Here is a 25,650-nt window from a genome sequence, read left to right on the forward strand (position 1 = left end):
CTTACTCTTTATGGTCAGCCCATAACCCTGATGTAACAGCGTTACATTGGAGTTATTGACTGGGTTCTCCGTTGTGAGTTAGGGATAGGGGGGGGAAATTACTGGTCTTATCCCGGGAGCTGACAATCCATACCACTTTTTTTTTTTTTTTTTTTTAAGTATGGAAAGCCAAGACAACAGCTGAAATTTATCGGTAATAAGAAGGTAATCCTGCCTGTTATCAGTGCAAATTGATGGGCTATAAAAAAAGGTGTCATTATCAAGGCATCACACAAGAAACATCTTAAGATGGGTAAACGCAAAGAGTTCTCAAGATCTACACAATCTTACTGTTGCTAAACATACTAATGGCATTGGTTACAGAAGGATTTCTAAACTTCTGAGTGTTCTAGTGAGCATTGTTGGGGCCATAAACCAGAAGTTGAAAGAACATTTAACTATAAACCGGCCACGACCAGGTGCTCCTCGCAAGATTTCTGACAGAAGTAAAAAGAATTAACAGAAGAGTTGTCCAAGAGCCAATGACCACTTTTGTGGACAGCTTCAGAAAGACCTGGAATCAGTATGTACAATTGTTTTAAAGAAAACAAGTAATGCACTCAACTACCATGGCCTTTATGCATGCTCACCACTAAGGACGAGCTCCGGCGTGTTTGCACAATCCACGTGCAGACCCAGCCAGGAAGGCTGCGCTAATAACAGGCAGTGAGACATTGCCCCGATGCGCGGCTGCAGAGATCGGGAAATATCTCGCTGTCTGTGATTAGCGCATTTTGAAGCTGTCATTACCAACAAAATAATTTTGTATGTAGTGTAAATCACTTTAAGACCAGGCCTTTTCTGGAACTTTTTGCTATTTTTTGCAAATTACTTTAGAAACGCAAAACATATTTTTTAGCAGAGACTCTAGAGAATAAAATGGCCATTGTTTAAATATTTTATGTCACACCGTATTTGTGCTGCCTTTTTTGACAAAAAAAAAATAAAAAAAACACAAACAGTCAAGTCAGCCCAATTGTTTTGTAGAAGGCAGGGTTTGACAAATTTGCTTTGAATTTAGGAGCCAGTTGAAAAAGTTCGGAGCCAGTTTTTTTTTTTTTTTTTTTTTTTTGTTACTGACATGTGAAAATTTCTTGTCAGTAGTACCTTTTTTAGGCTGGGTTCACACTGGTACGACAACCACTCCGACATTGGGAGCTCATGTCGCATGACGTGTGAAAATCAATGTTTCCCTATGGGAGCCATCTTAACTGGTCCGACACAAGTCGGTCTGACTTAGAAAATGCTCCATGTACTACTTTGGTTCGACTTTGATCCTACTTCAGCCCATTGAATATGACTGAAGTCGGATCGAAGTCAGGTCGCCATCTTGACAACTTTGCCATGCGACTTGTGCTCTGATGATCTTGAAGGGGAACTCCACGCCAAAAAAAAAACGGTATGAGGGCCCCCCAAAATCCATACCAGACCCTATCTGCTCTCTCTTCCCCTCTCCGACTCTTCTGTGTCCGGTGCATGATGGGCAGTGACTGCATAAGAGGAGTGCCTCCGGTGACCCAGCCCCATGCCAATAGAAGTGGTGGCACACCACACACCCAGCATTAGAGTGGGAGAGAGCATCGAGTCAACATCGGAAGAACAGACGGAGAAGACAGCTGAGAAGGTAGCGGTGGAGATCCGGCAGACAGAGAAGAACAGGGCAGTAGAGCTGCATGATTAATTAAGAATCGTTTTTTTTCCCCCTTGCGATCTTGACAAAGTATTTCCTGATTCTTTCTATGCAGAGAATTCTCTCTGCTCTTCTGAAGTTGTCATCCATCAAAAGAAAGGAAAAAAAAAAAACTTAAGTATAAACATGGTAGCGATTAGTACTTTAGATCAAATTTTGATGTGGTGTGAAAATGAGGGAAATTTTACCACTTAAACACTAAACCTTTTTCTGACATTTGTTGGTTTCAAGTTAGGCTTCATGTACATGGGACGCTGTTCAACCTCTCCTGAAAGATTTAACTTGACAGCTAGACACCGGTGTCTAAAAATGTCAGTTTAGTTGTGTTTAGCTGCGTTTGCATCTAGAAGCGTTTGAAAAAAATAAATTGGTCATTTTGAAAAAAAAAAAAATGATAAAAATGAAAAACGCCTGTAAATGAAACGTGGCTAAATGTGAGTTGTCACATTTAGAAGCATTTCGACACGTTAAGACACGATTGGCATTTGAAATACCTCTAAACACAGGTTCTGAACGCATTTTATTTTTTTTTTATTCCAAAAAAATGACTATAAACGACCCTGGGTACATGTACTGATAAGATAACACAGAAGGGGGTTCAGCAGCAGTTGAAAAAAATGCACATGTACATGAGGCCTTAAAATCTTTTATTTTTTCTAGAAAATTACTTGGAACCCCCGAATATATATATATATATATATATATATATATATATATATATATATATATATATATATATATATATATATATATATATATACACACATTTTTTTTTTTTTTTTTTTTTTTTAGTAGAGGCCCTAGAGACTAAAATGGTTGTTGCAATATTTTATGTCACACGTGCACTTTTTTTTTTTTTTTTTTTTTTAATAATGTGAGGGATTTTATGCCATGAGAATCATGATCTTTTTATTCTAAAGCAAAAAAATTGTGATTCTGATTCTGGCCAGAATTCTGCAGCTCTACCAGAGAGAGAGCGGAGAAGAGCCGGCAGAGTCAGAAGACGTCAGCGGAGACCACAAAGAGCTGGAGGGGAGAAGAGATCTGTGGAGATGCTGGAGCTGCTTAGTAAATTGCTTTAAAAACGTGTAATGTGTTTTATTTTTGTCACTTTTTTTAGGTGATTGGGTAGGGGTACAATGTACCCCCATACTCATTCACATAGGGAGGGGGCTCCCTTGTTAAAGGGGGGCTTCCAGAGTCCAATAAGCTCACCTCAGACCCGGCAACCAATGGCTAGGGTTGTTGAGAGGCCCTTTATTCTCATCAACCTGAGGACAAGGTGCTTGGGGGGTAGAGGCAGTATCCCTGTTCATTGAAGTCAGACGCTTTTCGAACTTTAAGTCGCAGGGCAAAGTCGGATCCAAAGTGGTACGACTGTCGTGTCATACCAGTTTGAACCCGGCCTTAGAAATACATTTACCTAGAAAAATGGTGACGTGTTCAATCAAAAAAACTAAAATAATAGATAGATATATCTTTTTAGGACCCATTTATGTCTTAGCAATGCAGACTTGTTATCAGAATTGAGCAATTCCATATTGTCAAAATAAGCAGTGCGTTTTTGAAACCCATTCTTTAGTGGCACCCCAAATGCGCTTAGCTGAAATGCATTTTGCTGCACATTTTGTCTTTTCACAAATACACTACCAGAGCACAACGCTCCATGCCCAAAAAAGGTTCAATTTGGCTGTTTGGACATTTTTTTATGGTGCAGTTTGTTAAAGCACATTTTGCTGCTTTTTTCAACAGACATTTTGACGTTTTTTTTTATTTATTTATTTTTTTAACACATTTTAAAATTTACCAAACTTAATCGAATATCAATATGACATAAATTAAATAGATAAATAAAAAATATTGATATACTTATTTGATTAATTATCCCACTAAAGTGACATAAAATAAATGATAACCCACCAAAGTGACGGGAAATAAATAAAAATAAAAAAATCTTAATTTTTTTTTATTTTTTATTTATTTCACGTCACTTTGGTGGGTTATCATATTTGTCACTTTAGTGGGATAATTAATCAAATAAGTATATCAATATTTTTTATTTATCTAATTTATTTTAAGTCATATTGATATTTGATTGTTTGGTATGTATGTTATTAGCGCTGCACTTTTTTTGCACTTTAGTAATTTTAGTTATTGTATGCTGACTCCAGTGCTAGCTGCTCTTTTCATATCTAACTATAATTTACTTTTAGAGCAGCGTTAATCCTCTTTTGATTATTTTTTTTTTTTTTTTACATTTTAAAATTTGTATGCGTATTTTGATGCCTTTTTAACATGTATTTTGTCAAATTTTTTACCTGCACTCTTGTGTGCGTTACGGAAACGCATGCAAAATGCATGTTATGCTTGCGGTGCCATTGATGACACTCCAAAAGTGGCTAGCATATGTGCTGTTTGCCAAAATATGCATAAAAACTAAATCAAAATGCATGTTAAAGTGCCAAAATGCGTACAAAAAAGAAGCACCAAATTGTGTTACAAACCACCCCAAAATGCTAGTTAAAATAACCCGTGCCAAAATGAACTGACACTACTGGTGTGAGCTAGAGCCATTGGATTACATGGAAAACACTGCATGCATTTTTTGGCCCAGGTCACACCGCAAAAATGCACCAAGGATCAGTTTTTGCTTACAGTTCACACCCCACGCAGTTCCAATGCGTTTTTGATATGATTTGATAGGTTCCAATACAGTTCTGTGCAGAAAAATACAGCACGCTCTACTTTATTTTTTATTAATTTTTTTTGTTCTGTGTTGGAAACTGACTGCAATGGTGTTGACTAGAGCCATGGGAATGCACTGCATGCATTTTTAGTGCAAAAAAAAAAGGCCCACGGAACTGCATCTGGTGTGAACTAGCGTAATACAAATCAAAAATTGCACAAAATGCTAATAGTCCATGTGCAGTGTACCATGTGTATGAACAAAATACTAATAGTCCATAAACAGTGAAATGTGTTTTTAAACAAAAGCTCCAAAAAAAAAAATATATATAAGGTGAACTACAATTATACAGAGAGCATGTCCATTTGGTGGTAAAATATGTCCATTTAGTGATAAACAAAGCAGTATCCTGCGTGCTCCAAAAACAAGAAGTGAATTCCACCAGTGCTCCTATGCGTATTGTATCCTCACACTAGGTGCAGTAATTACCTTACCTTACTGCTGTAAGGTAAACAGCATTTCCAAAGTAACGCTTGTTGTCCAGTAATGCAGGTACAATAGGTGATGTAATCCTAGACTCTCATTCACCGTGGACACGTTGTAGCATGCAGGAAAAACAAGGGGAACACTCCAATGGTGAAGTATGTATTCACAATTTATTGGGTATAAAACGAAGATGTAGGTACTCACATTTAAAACAATAATAAAAAGCACAGCTAAACGAACGCGTGTCACGCTCGTGCTTCCGGACGTCACTTCCGGTGTCCTTACTGGCCAATTGTGTTCCTACGCGTATCGTCAAATGACTTCATCACGTTGGCAGAATGGCACGGCTGGGCAAAAGTAATGTACCTGTACGTTAATTTGAATTTGCCGCCATGCGCACGCCTGCCGCAAGCTCCGTGACTGCGGGACCCGCGGACTCTGTCACCGCTGGGATACCCACAATCGTGTCACAGAGCTGAAGAAGGGGCGATGCAGATGTAAACAGCATCTCCCCGTTCTGCCTAGTGACAGGACGCTGATTATCTGCTCCCTGTCATCGGGAGCAGCGATCAGTGTCGTCACACGGGGCCCATCCCCCAGACAGTAAGAAACACTCTCCCAGGACACACTTAACCCCTCCCTGCCCCTTAGAGACTAACCCCTTAACTGCCAGTGACATTTTTACAGTAATCAATGCAATTTTATAGCATTGATCGCTGTATTAATGCCAATGGTCCCAAAAATGTGTTTAAAATTGTCTGATGTGTCCACAATAATGTCGCAGTCGCAATAAAAATCGATGATGATCACCACCATTACTATTAAAAATTTTTTTTTTTTTTTTTGTTATAAAAATGCCATAAAACTATCCCGTTTTGTTTAAACCAATCAACCTCTTTATTGAAATTTTTAACAAAAATATGTAGAAGAAAATGCATCGGCCTAAACTGGGGAAAATTATTTTGTGTATATTTTTGGGGGATATTTATTATAGCAGTAAGTAAAAAAATAATGCTTTTTTTTTTTTTTTTTTTTTTTTTTTAAATTGTCGCTTTGTTTTTTTGTTTATAGTGCAAAAAATAATCGCAAGGTTATCAAATACCGCCAAAAGAAAGCTCCGTTTTTTGTTTGGGAACCACGTCGCACAACCACGCAGTTGGTTAAAGCGACGCAGTGCCGAATTGCAAAAAGTGCTCTGGTCGAGAAGGGGGTTAAATCCTTCCGGGGGTGAAGTGGTTAAAGTCTCTCTTATATATATATATATATATATATATATATATATATATATATATATATATATATATATATATATATATATATATATATATATATATATATATATATATATATATATATATACGTTTTTATGCTTGGAGATCATGTTCGCCAACCCTGTGCTAATGTTGTCCAAAGTCAGAAAAGTTACTGTATGTGGCTGAGTATTCTATGTCTGCAAAGGCTGTGTGATGCTTTTAACTGAGTTGAATGTTTACAAAAAACATAAAGGGTTACCATGTACAAACGTCTTTTTTATTTAGATGTTTTTTTTTCTTGTTTTGGGCAGGGATATTTTGCTTACTTTTCCTACAAAACATTCTGTGATGTCTCCCTTTCTGTATTTTTTAGTGAAGTTTTCATCATAAACCTTTGAACCTTAACCTATTTTTGCCTGTTTCCTTTCAGGTTAAAATACAGCCTGTAGCAAAATATGATTGGGAACAGAAGTACTACTATGGCAGTCTTATAGCAGTATCTAATGCTTATCTTGCATATGCCACCAGAGGTACGATATATGTAATTTTTAAATAGAACCTGCTTTTTTTATTGATGTTAATATAGGTAATTGTGATTAACTTGATTTAAGCATTCTTGTAAGCCAATATTTAAACAAAATTTCCTGTTTATAGTTTGCCAAGTGATTTTATACAGCACAGAAGCCCAGTACGTTTGTGCACAACGGTACAGCCTCATTCGTGCCCATCAGTACAGCCTTATAAGTGGAGCCCCATTGGTGCCCACCAGTGCAGTCTCATCTGTGCCCATCGGTGCATCCTCATCAGTGCAGCTTTTTCAACATTTTTGGTCTTTTTTTTCATGTGTTTAGCAAAAAATAAAAAACTTTTTAAAAGTAGTTGTCAAGTGTGACAGTGCTTAAAGCAGACAAGTAGCCTGTGCAGGAAGGGGGTGAAAGTAACCAGTAGGCATGTGGTTAAAAAAAACTCCTAACTTTTTAAGCTGACTCCTAGATTCAAAGAAAACTTGTCAAGCGCTCTTTCCTGTCATTCTCAAGTTTGACTCTCTGTAATTATCTGAGCTGTTGACAGGCTGAACCCTAAAAGTGCTGATTACTTTTATAAGGCTGGTATTAGTCTTATTTTAAAAATGTCTTCTTAATAACCTTTTTAAATGAATAAAAAAATTGTCACATGCTGAAATCCAGATAATGTGGGATTTGAGGCAAGATCTATTAAATCTTTCAGTAAAGTGGTTATAAACTGAAATCATGGAATTTGAGCAAAGCACTGGTGCTTTGTTTCACTGTTATTAGCATGAGTCACTTCTGAGATGTTTTCCAGACACATGAGATTTTGTGGCAGGAGGGAGGGAAAAGGTCTCAGAATGGAGCTTGTGGCTTCATGCATACTGAGTTTAAAGCGGGGTTCCACCCTAAAGTGGAACTTCCGCTGATCGGAACCCTCCCCCTCCTCCGGTGTCACAATAGGCACCTTTCAGGGGGGAGGGGGGTGCAGATACCTGTCAAAGACAGGTATTTACACCCACTTCCGGGCATAGACTCCTACGGGAGTCTATGCCTCTTCCTGTCCATGCGTGCTGTCTGCTGGGAGAAACACGGGTCCCAGAGACAGCGCGGACAATTCCTATTGCACTGCGCGACTCGCGCATGCGCAGTAGGGAACCGGGAAGTGAAGCCGCAGCGCTTCACTTCCTGATTCCCTCACCTAGAATGGTGGCGGCAGCAGCCGAGAGCCGAGCGATCAATCGGCATCGCTGGACCCCGGGACAAGTGAGTGTCCCTTAATTAAAAGTCAGCAGCTGCAGTATTTGTAGCTGCTGGCTTTTAATATTTTTTTCCACAGTGCAATTCCGCTTTAAAGTGGAAGTAAAGCTGATTTTAAACAAATGGCTGACAGGCTGGGAATTGATGACAAAAGAGACCCTATTGGTCTCTTGTGCTATAAATGCATCCTTCTCAATGTCATCTGTCATGTTCACTGAGCCGCTCAGCGAACATTTACGCCCCCCCCCCCCCCCCATCAGTGCCAGGGGCGATGTGACTCCAGTGCGCATGCAGGGGAGTGATGTCATGATGGCCTGGCTTATCAAATGGGCGAAAGCACAGGACCGGTAAGGAAGATGTAAATATCCCTTGTAATAGGAATAGGGCATGACAGGTCCTCTTTATGGAGAAATCTGGGGTCTAGAAGTCCCCAGATTTCTCCTCTATGCTGGAAAGCTTGAGAGCTGGGAGAAGCACTGGAGGGCGGCTGGAGGGTGGGGGGAATGTCTCCTCTCATCTCATGTAAAATCAATTAAGTGGTTAAACAGCCACTATGATGGCTTCTACATTGCGGGGAATTGCCGGCTGAAGAAAATAAATTCTGAATGATGCCGCAATCATTCAAATATCTCTACTTAAAATCCAGAACGTTTGGTTTTTGCTTCACTGTTCACAGATCGTGGTGCACGTATATAAAAGGTTCGTGCTGTGCCACTTGGTAAATGCTGCCAAGGCCTGTGCCTCCTTGTGTTGGAGGGACTCCAGACCACCGTCTATAGATGGCTTAATAAGGTTGGAGAAATTGGAGCCATGGAAGATTATGACCTTTATGTACGAAATATAAAAGAACAGTATGTACAAACATGGTCAAAATGGGACTGATTAGTATATTCAGAAGAAGGGAAGAGAAAAATGGAAGAAATAAGGGGAGGAGGGAGGTTTGACTGTAGGGAGGAGTCAAAGACAAAGAGCACCTACATTTCGCTGGGGGGGATGAACATAAATTATTTTTTTTTATTTTTATTTGTATTTGTATGTATTTAAAGGTTCTGGGTATATAGTGAATGGATTTAAAGGGAAGGATTAGAGACTCTGATAATAAAACTGATATTTAAGGGAAAAGGGGCAAGGAAAAAAATTGGGCCATTATTCAAATATAATATATAAATCCAGACACGGCTTCAAATAGCTTGACGCGTTTTGTGGTTTGGTAGCACCACTCATCAGGAGAAAGCACGTGGTAACAATCTGGAATCGGATACATAATTGTTCAATAATTAACATATAGCAGAAGAAATTATAAACAACTTTAGGATGGGGCCAGTCCCATAGTAATACTTACAAACAGGTCTGCTGTGTATAAAAGGCACGGTAAAACACTGGACAAAGGGGGCGCATCTGTAATGTCCGGCACAGGAACTGAGGGAGCGTGTAGAGAGGCGACCCAAGCAAAAAACCCGCCAAAGATGGACCGACGTCCTAAGACAACACATCTGTGTAGGACTGGGGATAGAAGTGGATAAATAGTGTCTATTGAAAACAGTATAGACAGTAAAAGTGATTAACATCCCAATACGTATGCCCCATTGACTGACATTGGTGAAACCAGTCAGGGACCAGCACTGCTGGAGCTGAGTGACTCCCCTAGCTGCCAGGGGAATAACGCCTCCAGTGAGGGTGGGACTAAAGCCAAGGGAAAGTAAAGACAGATTCTGGTGGTAGGGGAGTCTATTAGGAGGACAGAGAGGGCAGTCTGTCACAAAGACCTGAAGCTCCGAATTTTGTTGTCTACCAGACACGGTACATCACGGGTCTGGTGGACAGCTTTTTGTGAGGGGCTGGGGAAGTCCCAGCTGGCATGGTGTAAATTGGCTCTAATGACAAAGTCAGAGGAAGATGGCGTGTCGTAAAAAAACTATTTTAGGGACTCATTTGAGGAAAAGGACCTCCAAGGTAGTATTCTCAGAAATACTACCGGTACCTCCAGCCACGCCAAAAAGGCAGAGGGAGATTAGGGAAGTAGACGGGTGGCTGAGAAGCTGGTGTAGAAAGGAGGTCTTTGGGTTCCTGGAGAACTGGGCGACTTCTCAGTCGGTTACCAGCCCTAAAGAAGAGATGAACTGCACCTAAACAGAGAAGGTGTAGATCTGCTAAGGGGCTTTTAATTTAGGTGAGGGGGGGGGGGTCTAGAGTTAGTCAGCACGGAACATATTCCAGAGGGTAGTATTGGAGGCATTAGTGGTAGGTTAACTAAAGCACCTAAACCCGAGGTAGAGTAACAAGTCCTATTTGCAACCCCAGACCACCCAATAAGGAGATTATACCGGTCGCATACTATGTGGCATATTCACCAAAGCCAGGAGTCTGACGGACAAGATGGGAGAACTAGAGTACTGTTGTATGAGGATTTTGTAGGAATTACAGAGACTTGGTTGGACAGCTCTCATGATTGGCTGGCAACCATTTAAGGGTATTCCCTATATTGCAGGGATAGAGAGGGTAACAAAAAGGGGGAAGGGTATGCCGGTATGTCAAAAATGATGTGAATGTGAGAGATTGCATCACTAAGGGAGCAAAGGAGGAGGTGGAATCCTTATGGGTAGAGCTATAAAGGGAGGAAACTAAGGGGAAAGTTATACTGGGAGTATGCTATAGGTCCCTTAACCAGAGGAAGGAGACGGACCTCCTATCACAATTTGGATTAGCGGCAAGAATGGGAAGTGTCAGTATAATGGGCGATTTTAATTAATCAGACATAGACTGGGTGGAGGGAACCGCGCATTCATCTAAAGCTAGCCAGTTCCCCAGAAGTTCTCGCCAGGGGGAGAACCTCTGGGCAAATCTAGGAAAAGGACCTGGGGGTCCTAGTAGATGACAGGCTCAGCAATGGCATGCAATGCCAAGATGCTCCAAGCAAAGCTCCATGCATTAAAAAGGGGATTAACAGATAAAAACGATACCACTCCCACTCTACAAGACTCTGGTCTGGCTGCACCTTGATTATGCCGTTCAGTTCTGGTCTCCAGTCCTCAGGAAGGATGTGCTGGAACTGGAGAGAGTCCAGAGAAGGCCAACAAAACAAATAAAGGAACTGGAGGACCTTGGTTATGAGGAAAGGTTACGAGCACTGAACTGATTATCTCTGGAGAAGAGACTCTTGAAAGGGGATATGATTTCAATGTACAAATACCATACTGGTGACCACACAATAGGGATTAAGCTTTTCCATGAAAGGGAATTTAATAAGACATGTGGCCATTCACTAAAATGAGACGAAAAGCGGTTTAACCTTAAACCGCTTGGAGGGTTCTTTACTGTAAGAGCGGTTAGGATGTGGAATTCTCTTCCACAGCCAATGGTTTCAGCAGGGGCAGCATCAATGATTTAAAAAAACTGGCACTCAGGCACCTGAATGACCACAACATACAGGGTTATACAATGTAATACTGACAAAAAAAAAAAAAAATCATACATTTGATGGACTTGTCTTTTTTTTAACCTCGTCTACTATGTAAATTTGTAACTAAGATGGTAGCTCATCAGCACACTACTCCCGCTTGTTTGCATTCTATATATCCCATAGATTCAAAGACTTGTAGGTGCAGACAGGCTAGAGGTCATTTTGTTACATGTGTTCTAGTCCTTTCCCTCCCTGGATTTTCTCTGGGCCCAGGTTCACAAATTTACCCAAAAATTGTCTGACTGGGTAGTCTCTAAAATGGCTACATTCTAACTTTTTACATCAGAACTCGATTCCTACTTCAGCCTACAAAAAGTCGATGCTGCGCCACCTGGTTACCACGGCTTTGTGGAAATCTGTTCAGCCACTTAATCTAACAATAGATCATATGGGTTGAGGATATCCAGGAGATTAAAGTTTTACGAGTTCAGGAGGAAATGGGCATTACTGAATTTAGAAATACATCATTATATTGGATTGAGTTTACATACTCTGATAACTTTAAATTACTATTGCCTATGTCAAGGCTGTGCTGTGTGTGGGCCATTGAAATCAACCCCCCCCCCCCCCTTTTTTTAATTATTTTTTTTTGTTAAATACCGCTAAATTGACTAGAGGCAGGCTCCCTTCCCTGTCTTTTCCCAGGTACATTTCCGTGTGTGCCACTGGATCTCTACTGCCAATACTTAATATTCTTCTTCATATTGTGGAAGGCCTAGCTAGATCTATGCCTGACCTTTCATCTATCCCTTTAAAAGGGCAGCATGTAATAAGGAGCAACAGTGAAAATGCATGCTGATCAAATAAAAAAAGTTAAAATTAACATCTACATTAAAGAGGAAGTAAACCCAGATGAGTTTACTTCCTCTTTCATTCCCTGCCAAGGCAAAGCATAATGGACTACTGTGCATCGCATAGTAGCCCATTATGTGTCACTTACCTGACACAGGAGCCAGCGATGTCACCGCTGTCCCCTGTAGTCCGCCGCATCCATCTTCTCGGTGGATCTCGCAGCTCCACCACTGTCATTCGGCGAAGCCGCGATGACGTCACTCCTACGCATGCGCACGGGAGCCGAGACACACGGCATCTTCGTTATGGAGGATGCCACGCTCAGTGCGCCTGCGCGCCGCTGTCTACGGCGCATGCGCTGTAGACAGCAGTGCCCGTCTTCAGGCAAATATCTCCTAAACCGTATAGGTTTGGGAGATATTTATTGGACCTACAGGTAAGCCTTAATCTAGTGCGTCTTGCCTACAGTCAAGCATATGGCGAAGGGATGTCGTGGACTGGGGCTGCGTGGGGAGCTATGGTTCATTAATGGAACCACGAATGCCAACATGTCCTGTGACCTGCTGAAGCAGAGCATGATCCTGATCCTGATCATGAGCCTCCAAGACAACCACTGCTTTGCTAAAAAAAAAAAAAAAAAAAAAAAAAAAAAAATTGAGGTTACAGGTGATGAACTGGCCAATCATGTCTCCAGATCTAAACCCTATTGAGCATCTGTGGGGCATCCTCAAACGGAAGGTGGAGGAGCACAAGGTCTCTAACATCCACCAGCTCAGTGATGTCATCATGGAGGAATTTGAGGACTCCAGTGGTAACCTGTGAAGCTGTGGTGAACTCCATGTCCAAGAGTGTTGGAAAATAATGGTGGACACTTTAGGCCTAATTTGGACTTTTTTTTTTTTTTTTACACTTGGGGTGTACTCCCTTTTTGTTGCCAGCGGTTTAGACATTAATGGCTGTGTGTTGAGTTATTTTGAGGGGGCAGCAAACTTACACTGTTATACAAGCTTTACATTGTAGCAAAGTGTAATTTCTTCAGTGTTGTCACATGAAAAGATATAATAAAACATTTACAAATATATATATATATATATATATATATATATATATATATATATATATATATATATATATATATATATATATATAATTATTGCACCGAATGGGTTTTTTGGTGCAGATACTGAAAATGAAAAATACATTAGGCAGATAACGAAACAGTACCGATACTGAAAATGGCTTTTTTTAATTTTTATAATTATTCATATAAAATTGTTATATTCATTATATTATTCATATTCAACTGACAGATTAAAGCGGGAGTCCACCGGGACTCCGCGTTTTTTTTTTTTTTTTTTTTTTTTAAAGCCAGCAGCTACAAATACTGCAGCTGCTGACTTTTAAAATAGTGACACTTACCTGTCCAGCGCGCCCGCGATGTCGGCACCCGAAGCCGATCTCTAGATCGTCTCTCGAGTGCTGCCGCTGCCATCTTGGGTATGGGAGTCAGGAAATGGAGCCTTTCGGCTTCATTTCCCGGTTCCCTACTGCGCATGCGCGAGTCGCGCTGTGCAATAAGGACGGTCCCCGCTGCCACTGGGATCTGTGTGTTTCCCAGCAGGCAGCGGGGCACTTGTGGAAAGGGGCGTAATCTACGCCCCTTTCCGCAGAGAGCTATCCTGGAAGTAGGTGCAGATACCTGTACTGTACAGGTATCTGCATCCCCCTCCCCCCTGAAAGGTGCCAATTGTGGCGCCGGAGGGGGGGAGGGTTCCGATGAGCGGAAGGTCCACTTTAGGGTTGACCTCCGCTTTAAGAGTATCGCCTCTGGCATAAATGGCAAATAAGTACCATCATCCACAAATCATAATATTGAAGAAAGGGTTGGGATAGTCGCTCATGCTAGCCCTCTAAGCAGTCTCAAACCAAGAATGGTGAGAATTGGACTATATCGGTACTTGAATGGTAAGGAAACCAAAACCAATAACATTTAAAATTTCATCTTGTTTAATAAACATATATAAAAAAAAAAAAAAAAAAAAGGAAAATGACAAACATCACCCATTTAAAATACAAATAAATACACATTACAATAAGAGCGTCCTTGATGAATTCTCCACAAATGGGAGTTCGAACTAATGGCGCACAGGGGTCTCCTCTACTAGTTTCGCTGAACAAACCGCTTCTTCAGGAGGATATCTATACAGAACATAATAGATGATATATAACAATTAACAAACAAGAGCAAGTTATCGTAAAGTTAATCATTAATATTATGAAATACGTCATATATTTGGGGAAAAAGAGGTCAGCTCACCTCGGATTCGAAAGGATGGATTGCAGACAAAAGGACCCCTATATATTCCCCCTACGGCGGACATGGGGGATTGACCAGACGGCCCTAGTAAAGGGGGGGAATCCCTTAGTATATTAAGTTAGCAGAAAAAAAAAAAAAACTTGCCAAAAGAACTTATTGGTATGGGATTATCCGGATGTAACAGATAAAGGCCATAGGATTGCATTAAATTAAATATAGGCAATGGAGCTAAGTTGATACGCCCAATACAATCAAATCGGCAAGGGTAGGTTGCAGCACATTGTATCTATAGGTGAAAAAGCAGCAATCACTATAGCATAGAGCTTATCCGATCCATATGGATAATAGTAACAAGCATTTAGTCCATGAAAAATGATTTACCTTGTGAGATAGAGGTTGCCACAAATTGAGCCCCAGTTGAGACCTCGTAGTCCCAACAATTTAAGCCCCCAGAGAGACCGTATGGCCTGCCCATCCAGCGGTCTGGACGACCGCTAAATAGGCTCCCCAACACTAGCGTCGGACGCCCGCCGGAAAGCCGGCGGCGTCTGACGTCATGTGGTCAGTTCCTCCACACTGCGCAGGTGGGGGGGGGGGGGGGTGGGGTGTGGGAGAAACAAACAAAAAAACAACCATCCGTCAAATATCAAAGGTAGAGCGGAGCTCTTAATACAAAAATTATTTTAATTATAATCATACAACTTGATACATAATGTATCGATATTACTAAAGGTAAGACCATTTATATATCGGGGTTGTATAATATCCCAATAAAAGAGCCACCTCATAGTAAGCAAGGTGACTATTCCTGTAATGAAAAAAGGAGGAAGAAAAAAAGGGGGACAGAGGAGGGGAAAAAAGGGGGCGGGGAAGGGAATAAGAGGGGGGGGGGGAGGAAGGAAAATGGGGAAAAAGGAAGGAATAAAGTGACGTGGTTGAGCTAAATTTTATAAAAAAAAGTTTGAGAGTTAAAGTGTAAGAGATTGTCTGTCTCGTTTAGGCCTGGGGGGTGGGTGGCGTTGAGCCGTTCAATCCACAGGGTCTCACTCTGTCAGATTGTTAGGTCCCAATCACCACCCCTAGGATTTGGGAAGACCACCCCAAGAATAAAGAACAGAATCACTGAAGTATCGAAATGGTGATTAAGACCAACATGTCTACCAATCGTTGTGAGTTTACCACTTTCAGAATAATAAAGGGGGTCACCGATTCGCTGTCTGAATTCCCGGGAGGTCTTCCCAATATAAAATGCATTGCATTTACAAATCATTTATATATATGACGCCTCTAGTATTGCAGTCAGAATATGTACGTGATGTTAGTAAGTACTTCACCATTAGGTAGGGTAAATTGTTTGCCTTCCATCACCCATGGGCAACGGGAACAGTTATTACATTTAAATGTTGGGAATTAATGGTGGACACTTTAGGCCTAATTTGGACTTTTTTTTTTTTTTTTTCTTACTTGGGGTGTACTCACCTTTGTTGCCAGCGGTTTAGACATTAATGGCTGTGTGTTGAGTTATTTTGAGGGGGCAGCAAACTTGCACTGTTATACAAGCTGGGGCATTACGTATAGGATTGGCAGGTGTATAATGACTAAGTGTTAATCGATCTCGAAGAGAACATGCTCTGCGGAAAACTAGTTCTGGGGTAGGACATATATGTTTAGCCAAGATATGGTGATCTGTAAGGAGATGACAGTTTTTACTTAAAATATTGCGGAGTGTTTTATGGTGAGCAGAGTACGTAGTAATAAATCTGACAGATTCACTGCCAGTGGTTTTGGGACGTTGGTGTAGTAATACACTGCGAGAACGTGACACAGCTTTGTTAAAAGCTTTTCTTAGACTCGTGGAGGAATAGCCTCTCGCCAATAGTCGGTCACGTAAGGCGTCTGCTTGGTTCTTAAAGTCCGTATCTAAGCTACAGTTTCTGCGTAGCCGCAGAAACTGTGCAACAGGAATGCTACGCACTAAGGGTTCTGGGTGGGCACTGGTGGCAAACACAATGTGCTGCAACCTACCCTTGCTGATTTGATTGTATTGGGCGTATCAACTTAGCTCCACTGCCTATATTTAATTTGATGCAATCCTATGGCCTTTATCTGTTACATCTGGATAATCCCATACCAAGAAGTTCTTTTGGTATGTGTTTTTTTTTTTTTCTGCTAACCTAATATACTAAGGATTCCCCCCCCCCCCCTTCTTTACTAGGGCCATCTGGTCAATCCCCCATGTCCGCTGTAGGGGGAATATATAGGGGTACTTTTGTCTGCAATCCATCCTTTCGAATCCGGGGTGAGCTGACCTCACTTTTTCTCTTTTTTTCCCGTTTTCCCAAATATATGATTTATTTTATAATATTAATGATTAACTTTACGATAACTTGCTCTTGTTTGTTAATTGTTATATGTCATCTATTATGTTCTGTATAGATATCCTCCTGAAGAAGCGGTTTGTCCCGCGAAACTAGTAGAGGAGACCCCTGTGCGCCATTAGTTCGAACTCCCTTTTTGTGGAGAATTTGTCAAGGAAGCTCTCTTATTGTGATGTATATTTATTTGTTTTTTAAATGGGTGATGTTTGTCATTTTTCCTTTTTTTTTTTTTTTTCCTATATGTTAAACAAGATGAAATTTTAAATGTTATTGTTTTGGTTTCCTTACCATTCAAGTACCGATATAGTCCAATTCTCACCATTCTTGGTTTGAGACTGCTTAGAGGGCTAGCATAAGCGACTATCCCTAGCATCAATTTGTCAATGCTACGGATTTATAAATCTATTTTAGTGAAAGTGGCGGATTTCGCTTTAAGAACAAAAGTTGCTCCGTTTCTCAGACGGTTTCTCTTCTCATCAAGAATATGAGATGCTAGACTAAATAGTCTCTCTCTGTACTGGTGCTTGGGACAGATATGTGAGATCTGTGTGCAATCTGTGCAAGCAAAGGAAAATGTTGTTAGTTGATGCGCCAGTACTCAAGGGGATTGTCACTTCTGGTGTTAGGCTGTTCAGCTAAATAACTGTCCAGCTGTTGGATAGCTGCACTTGTTGTGGCACTGCTATGGACCGGGGTGCATTCATGCAAAATTTCTTCAAACATATCAGATATGGAGGGAGCGTGTTCTACTTCACTTGTATGCGACCGTTTCTTCTCGCTTTCCTCTGTGCTACACCTCAAAACTCCTTCACCAGATGCTTCCACCACCTCTATTTGTGCCTGTATCATTTCCCATGCACGCTGCTTTTTCTCAACAATTAAAATAATGCTCTTTAAATCCAGGATCTACAACTGTTGCAATGCAGTACAGAGGGTTTGCCTCTGTCTTGAAACCGGATGGTAACAGCCTCCAGTAGAGTGGTTTTTAGCCATTTTTACGCCATGGTCTGTTTCTATCTCTTCCTAGAAGACGCTTCAGTGCGGCAATCAAGGGAATAACTTCAGAAATGGAAGCATTAGTTGAGCTTATTTCTTTTGTTAACTGTTCAAATGGAGATAGAAGTGACAAACTATTTTCAATTAACATCCACTGATGTGCGCTCAGTGTTGCCGTCAGATAGTAATCTGCAATGTATGCAGCTAAAACGCGATTTTGTTCATAAAGACTTTGCAGCATATAGTAGGTGCTGTTCCAACGAGTGGCTACATCTTGCTGCAGTCGTTTTGGTGGCATTCCAAACTGTATCTGCAAAGCTTGTAATCTGGAATAAGCAAGCGGAGAATGCTTAAAGTGACCCACAATTTTTCTTCCTTTTGATACAATATCAGATATGGTGCGCTGACTCAGCAATCCTTCATTCACAGCCAATTGCAGCGTGTGTGCCATACACGGTATGCTTTTAAGTTCACTGTCCTCCATTGTCTTTGCCATGTTCTGTGCAATATCTCAGACAATCAAATGCACTTAAGAATTAATGTGTCAAGCATGGTTTTTAAAGTGTCAGATATTGCTGCTGCAGTATGTGATCCAACAAACTCACGTGCGTTAAGTAGGATGTTTTGCAATTGAAATTTGTCATCTATCAACTGCGCTGTCAGGCTAAGCATGGTCTGAACTCCAAATGTTGGTAGTAAAACTGATTGCTATGATGTCTGTAATCATGAGCTCATGAACATGTTTTCTAACACTGCAAAACCATTCAGGTAGACCGGTATTCACAAAGTAGCGTCTGCTTGGTAGTGAGTAACGCGGCTCAATATGTTGCATGAGCCTGCAGAATCCAATGTCTTTCACAACAGAGAATGGCTGGTCGTCTAATGCAGTAAGTTACAAAATTTTATCTGTAATGGCACGAGCTTTGGCACTGTCACTTGCCAACTTTTATTTTTTATTTTTTTTATTTTTTACGGTGCAGCTCTTGCCTGCACTGCACTACATCTGACTTGCACTGATTAAATTAAATTTTAGATGGAATGGATTGCTTGCAAATTGCAATTGCATGCAATCTTTTTTTTATTTGCGCCATTCTGTAGTATACTGTAACTTCATGCACTTGTCATTGAATTTGTCACTTTGTCAGCGTAGTATTATAACTAAGTTTATAAGTTTTTTTTTTTTGTTTTTTTTTTGTTTTTTTTTTCATGACCGTACGCAATAAATATAATGTATAGATATTAAATATATTGTGTACTGTCATGTTTATAAAAATCCATGTGCTTGCTGTCATGTCAGTGTGTACTGTATAGCTAACTATACTGACAAATTCAATGACAACAAGGGCATACGTTTATAGTTTACTACAGAATAGTTGCAAAAATAAATGGCATGCCATTCCATTTCAAATCTGTTGAATTATATAAAATATTTTTGCTACAAGTCAGGTGTACTGCAGTGCAGATAGACATTTTTTAAATACCATACTGCATGGCAAGAGTGGCTTGTTGTTTAACAAAGGCCAAGAAGTAAATTATACATGTTGTTGTTTTTTACTTTTTTCAGTAGTATAGTAAAATAATACTAGTTGGATTGTTTGTCAGTTTAAGTAAGGCAAAAGGCAATGCATTGCTTACCGGCGAATGGTAGTAATTGTAGCCATCCAGGAGGGACAGTGCCCACTCTTGTACTAATGAGTATACTATGTGCAGTTATAAAGTGTAAGCGCTAAATATATGTTGCGGTGATAATCAGACTATGAAGTGAAAACAGAGAATGATAAATATGAAAAAAATAAACAACATATAAACTGAAAAAGGATATAAAAAACCCTATATAGTGTATTCATATAACTATGAATTTTTTTTGAAACATGACCCCAAACTTGGGGATATAAATATAAAAAATGAAGTATATAAACACAGATAGTGATTAAATGGTCCATATTTTTTAATAATAAATATGCAAACATGAGTCCCAACAAAATTTAGTAAAGGCCGGGATCCAAATCGGATGTAGCCGTGAAAATTCCACCACAGTGCAACTCCCACCACCTTAAGAAGCGCAGGCTTACCAGATGGAATTGACCCGAGTAGACATATATCTAAGGGGTTAATAATCGCTTATAGTTCCAACTACTGAGGCACTGGTTCATCGTTTCATGGTTGTGTGGATCCCAAAACAAGTGGTTCTTTCAATATAATCGACTGTATGTAGTAACCGCTTTTAGAGAGACAACTCCGGCATCAACCCCGACATGAAATGGAAGGATAGAGCCAAAATGGTGTGATAACGTTTAAAAGAATTTTTAATAAAAATAAAGTATCAAACTCACATTCCAGTGGTTAACAACGAGCATATCAGGAAAAATAGGCAGTGGTAGAGTCTTCCCGACGTGTTTCGACCTATGGGTCATCATCTGGGGTGAACTGCTACCACTGTTACACTGCCTTATATAAGTTACATACCACAATGCACTGAGGTTCAATTGGAATCCACCCCTGTGTGTCACAGGTGTCCACTTCCGGTATGGAGGAAAATGGCGGCCGGGCGTGCGTTCCACGCCTCGATCTTATAAAGTGAATTGCGTTCCACCTGATACACTCATATAGCTGAGCCAGATATTTAAAATTACCATCTATATGAAGTATCATGAATGAATATAACAACCTAAAGTATGGTGGATGGATGGAGCATAAGACCTGTAGTAAAATGCCAATTTATGCAGTCTAATTTGCGTTCCAGACTTCTAAAAGAATCGATAATGACAACACCGCATCATTTCCGGTGGGACCAGAACCGGAAGTGAATGAACGTCACTTCCGGTGACCTGTATAGTGATAACACCACCATTCTCTGTTTTCACTTCATAGTCTGATTATCACGGCAACATATATTTAGCGCTTACACTTTATATTTGACATTTCTGTGGCTAAAAAATCCTAGTTTTAGCGTGTTGGCAGCTTTTTCCTATACTTTTGGTACTGCGCAGTGTTGTGTGTGTGTGTGTGTGTGTGTGTGTGTGTGTGTGTATAAAGATACTATGTGCAGCCCTCTATGAAACCGGGTCCCAGCAGCGCCCGTGGGGAAGGTGCCAGCGTCTCAGCGGGCAACGTGCTTACGAGTGCGGCATCTTAACCGCGAGGAACATGCAAGCCGCCCACAGAACGAGTGACGTCACCCCGATGGTTCTCCCACTGCTACTGCGCATGTGCGATTTTTGGTGCCATGATCTAGAGGTCGACCGATATGGGTTTTTCTCTGGCCGATGCCGATATTTAGAAATCATGGCGGCCAATATATGATGCCAATTTTTTTTTTTGGGCCGATATGTTAGGCTGATTTTTATTTTATTCATTTTTTTCCTTTTTTATTTATTATTATTTTTTTAATCCCCCTTGATCTAACACACCTTTCCCATTGGGGCGTTTTTCAGGCGCTTTTGGGCTAAAAATAGCGCCTGTAAAGTGCCTGCAAAATGGCTCCCCTGCAGTCTGCGTGAAAGACAGAGTGCTTTCACACTGAGGCGATGCGCTGGCAGGATCTTAAAAAAAAAAAGTCCTGCAAGCAGCACATTTGGAGTGGTGTATACCGCTCCTCCACCACTCCTGCCCATTGATATGAATGGGCACCACTGCCGAAGCGCATGCAATGCGATTTGGCAGCAGTGCTTCATGGGCGCATTTAACCTCTTCCTTGGCCGCTAGCTGGGTTATATGTGCCCCACTAGCAGCCAAATAGCACCGCTAAAATGATGGTAAAGAGCCGCTAAAACTTGCGTTTTACCATCAACGCTCCAGTGTGAAAGCAGCCTTCATAAGTGATACAGAAAATTTCTTACATTTAAACATTTATTAAACAAAACATACCTCCAATCCGTTTACTTTGTATGATTTAGATAAAAAAAAAAAAAAAAAAAACTTATGTATTAAATAAAAACAGGTAGTCAAAACTTTTGGACGAAAAAAAAAATGGGCTAACTTTACTGTTTTTATTTTATTTTTAAATAGTGTATTTTTTTCCCAAAATAATGCATTTGAAAGACCTCTGTGCAAATGCCGTGTGACATAAAATATTGCAACAACCGCTATTTTATTCCCTAGGATCTCTGCTAAAAAAATATATATAATTTTTGGGGGGTTTAAGTGATTTTCTGGCAGAAAATACAGGATTTTTACTTGTAAGCAACAAGTGTCAGAAAAGATTTAGTCTTTAAATGGTTAAACTGAGAACTTCTACACACTGAGATGACTTCATTCATTCAAGTGTAAACATTGTATCATTTAGTTCTTTTCTTGGCAGTCTGCCCAGAGAGGAGGAAAGTGTTGCTATGACGACTCAGGCAACTCACACTGACTTCTATACAGAAGTCATTTCAAAGTCCCGCTGTAGGCTTTTTATCAGCACAATCGGCCTATGCCGATTATTTAAAAAACGGCAAATATCGGCCGATATATCGGTCGACCTCTACCATGATCTGCAAGAATTCTTTCACAAACTTTTCTTTCACTCATGGTTAGTGTTTGGCTGAAGCCATTTATTATCAATCAACTGCGTTTTACTATTTTTAAATCATAATGGCAACAGAAACTACCCAAATTTCCCTGATCAAAAGTTGACCTACCCTGGGGATTTTGGCCTGATAGCATGCACACAAGTTGACACAAAGGGGTTTGGCTAGTAAAGGTAATGATCCTTACTTGTGATTTGTTTGCTTGTAATTAGTGTTTGTGTATCAATGAGTTTCTGGACTTTTGACAGACCCTTGCTTCTTTCATTCAGTGCTGCTCTGATGTATCTGGATTCTGAGTCATGGGAAAAGCAAAAGAATTGTCAAAGGATCTGAGAGAAAAGGTAGTTGAACTGTATAAAACGGGAAAGGGATATAAAAAGATATCCAAGGAATTGAGACAGTCAATCAGCAGTGTTCAAACTCTAATCAAGAAGCCGTAAATTAGGGGTTCTGTTGAAACCAAGTCGCGGTCACGTAGACCAACTAATATTTCAGGCACAACTGCCAGGAAAATTGTTCGGGATGCAAAGAAAAACCCCACAAATAACTTCAGGTGAAAATACAGGACTCTCTGAAAACATGTGGTGTGGCTGTTTCAAGATGCACAATAAAGAGGCACTTGAAGAAAGATGTGCTGCATGGTCGAGTTGCCAGAAAAAAAGCCATTACTACGTAAATGCCATAATGTAACCTACAATATAATACGCCAAACCGCACAGAGACCAGCCTCAAACCTTCTGGCACAGTCAAGTCATTTGGAGTGATGAGACCAAAATTTTGCTTTTTGGCCACAACCATAAATGCTACATTTGGAGAGGAGTCAACAAGGTCTATGATGAAAGGTACACCATTCCTACTGCTGGAAACAGAGTTTGACGGCTGATGTTTTGGTGATGTGTGGGCTACAAAGGCATAAGGAATTTAGTCAAAATAGATGGCAAGATGAATGCAGTATGTTATCAAAAATTACTGGAGGAACATTTGCATTCATCAGCCAGGAAGCTGCTCATAGGATGTACTTGGACATTCCAACATGACTGATCCAAAACACAAGGCTAAGTTGACCTGTCATTGGCTAAAGCAGAATAAACGGAAGGTTCTGGAGTGGTTATCTCATTCTCCTGACCTCAATATCATTGAGTCTCTGGGGAGACCTGGAACGTGGCGTTCATGCTCTACAGCCCAATAATTTACAGAAACTGGAGGCTTTTTGCCAAGAGGAATGGAAGGGTCATTTGGGTCGTTTCTGTTGCCATTATGATTCAACCAGTTCAGCCCCGGAAGGATTTACCCTCTTCCTGACCAGAGCACTTTTTGCGATTCTGCACTGCGTCGCTTTAATTGACAATTGCGCGGTCGTGCGATGTGGCTCCCAAACAAAATTGGCATCCTTTTTTTCCCACAAATAGAGCGTTCTTTTGTTGGTATTTGATCACCTCTGTGGTTTTTATTTTTTGCGCCATAAAAAAAAAAAAGGCGACAATTTTGGGAAAAAAAGCATTAATTTTTTACTTTTTACTATAATATCCCCCAAAAATATATAAACATTATTTTTCCTCAGTTTAGGCAGGTGCGTATTCTACATATTTTTGGTAAAAAAAAAAAAAAAAGCAATAAGCGTTTGGTTTGCGCAAATGTTATAGCGTCTACAAAATAGGTGATAGTTTTATGGCATTTTTATTAACCACTTGCCTACTGGGCACTTAAACACCCTTCCTGCCCAGACCAATTTTCAGCTTTCGGTGCTCTCACACTTTGAATGACAATTACTCAGTCATGCAACACTGTACCCAAATGAATTTTTTGTCTTTTTTTCCCACAAATAGAGCTTTCTTTTGGTGGTATTTGATCACCTCTGGGCTTTTTATTTTTTGCGCTATAAATGAAAAAAGACCGAAAATTTTGAAAAAAAACGCATATTTCTTTGTTTCTGTGACAGATTTATGCAAATTATAAATTTTTCTTCATAAATTTTGCCCACAATTTATACTGCTACATATCTTTGGTAAAAATAACCCAAATTAGTGGATATTATTTGGTCTTTGTGAAAGTTAGAGAGTCTACAAGCTGTGGTGCGAATCGCACAAAATTGATCACATCTGATGTACTGGTGGCCTATCTCGCTTCTTGTGACCCGAACAAGTCAGGAAAGTACAAATACCCCCCAAATGACCCCTTTTGGGAAAGTAGACATTCCAAGGTATTTAGTAAGAGGCATAGTGAGCTTTTTGATGTTGTCATTTTTTTCCCACAATTCTTTGCAAAATTAAGATTTTTCATTTTTTTTTTTTTCTCCACAAAATTGTCATTGTAATAGGTTATTTCTCTCACATGGCATGTGTATACCACAAATGACACCCCCAAAAAATTCTGCTACTCCTCCTGAGTATTACAATACCACATGTGTGGGACTTTTCACAGCCTGGCCACATAGAGAGGCCCAACATGCAGGGAGCGCCATCATGTGTTCTAGGAACATAAACTACACATCTAACTTAAAATACTACACACATCAAATACCGCCACCTAGTGTGTAAACACTGCGCCAGCACCCAACCTCCCCCCAGCTGCCACTTGTTTGTATATTATTCAAATATTTAGAAGGTGAATAAATCCTCACACTTACACCGTGTTAAATCACTATCCCCTTGTGGCGCTAAATGGGACAGATTAGTCCCCCAGTAAGAACTCCAAAAATATATAATGAAAGTATACAGAGTGAATTCATCAATCCCTATTCAATACACCTCAAATAAATATTGTATATATATATAACAAAAAAATCAAATCAATACATGAAATATCAAGTGAACTTAATCACTCAAAAAGTGCAAAGACTAAATGAATATTTTCATATCCACTTAAAATATGTGCATGTCCCAAAAAAAAAAAAAAAAAAAAAAAAAAAAAAAAAACCGTTCAAACAAATATGCATACAGTGTCTGCCCTCCTTTACATGTGTTTATAACATACAGCAAAAGCAGGTTAATTTAAAGTGAAAAAAGAAGAACAATTTCTTAACATATAAGTGAAAAAGTCCTCAATAGAAGTATCCCAAAGTAGAACGACAGGTGGTGATAAATGAACAAATCAGCACGCCCTTCTCCTATGTGCTTTCTTATCAGTGTCCCCAGACGATGAAAACTCCTTCACCACACCACTAGTGACCCCCTATGGATGGAGCACTCACCAAATGGATTGCCTAGTACTCTCGCACCAGGCTCAACAGGCGTTTCAAATAGCTTAATTGGGAATCACAGATGTCCAGCACACAAT

General features: G+C 40.1%; 1 protein-coding gene across 2 annotated transcripts in view; it reads left to right on the forward strand.

Moving 5' to 3' along the window:
- EDC4 (enhancer of mRNA decapping 4) overlaps positions 1-25,650 on the forward strand; it is a 499,346-nt gene that overhangs the window by 37,947 nt on the left and 435,749 nt on the right. For both annotated transcript variants that reach the window (XM_077456654.1, XM_077456664.1), the window contains exon 4: positions 6,585-6,684. In XM_077456654.1, coding sequence (XP_077312780.1) covers positions 6,585-6,684 — 100 coding nt within the window. The remainder of the gene's footprint in view (positions 1-6,584; positions 6,685-25,650) is intronic.

Source organism: Lithobates pipiens, unplaced genomic scaffold (genome assembly GCF_037356315.1).
Source record: "Lithobates pipiens isolate NorthernLeopardFrog02 unplaced genomic scaffold, aLitPip1_a1.2 Scaffold_10, whole genome shotgun sequence".
In the NCBI taxonomy this organism is placed as follows: Eukaryota; Metazoa; Chordata; class Amphibia; order Anura; family Ranidae; genus Lithobates; species Lithobates pipiens.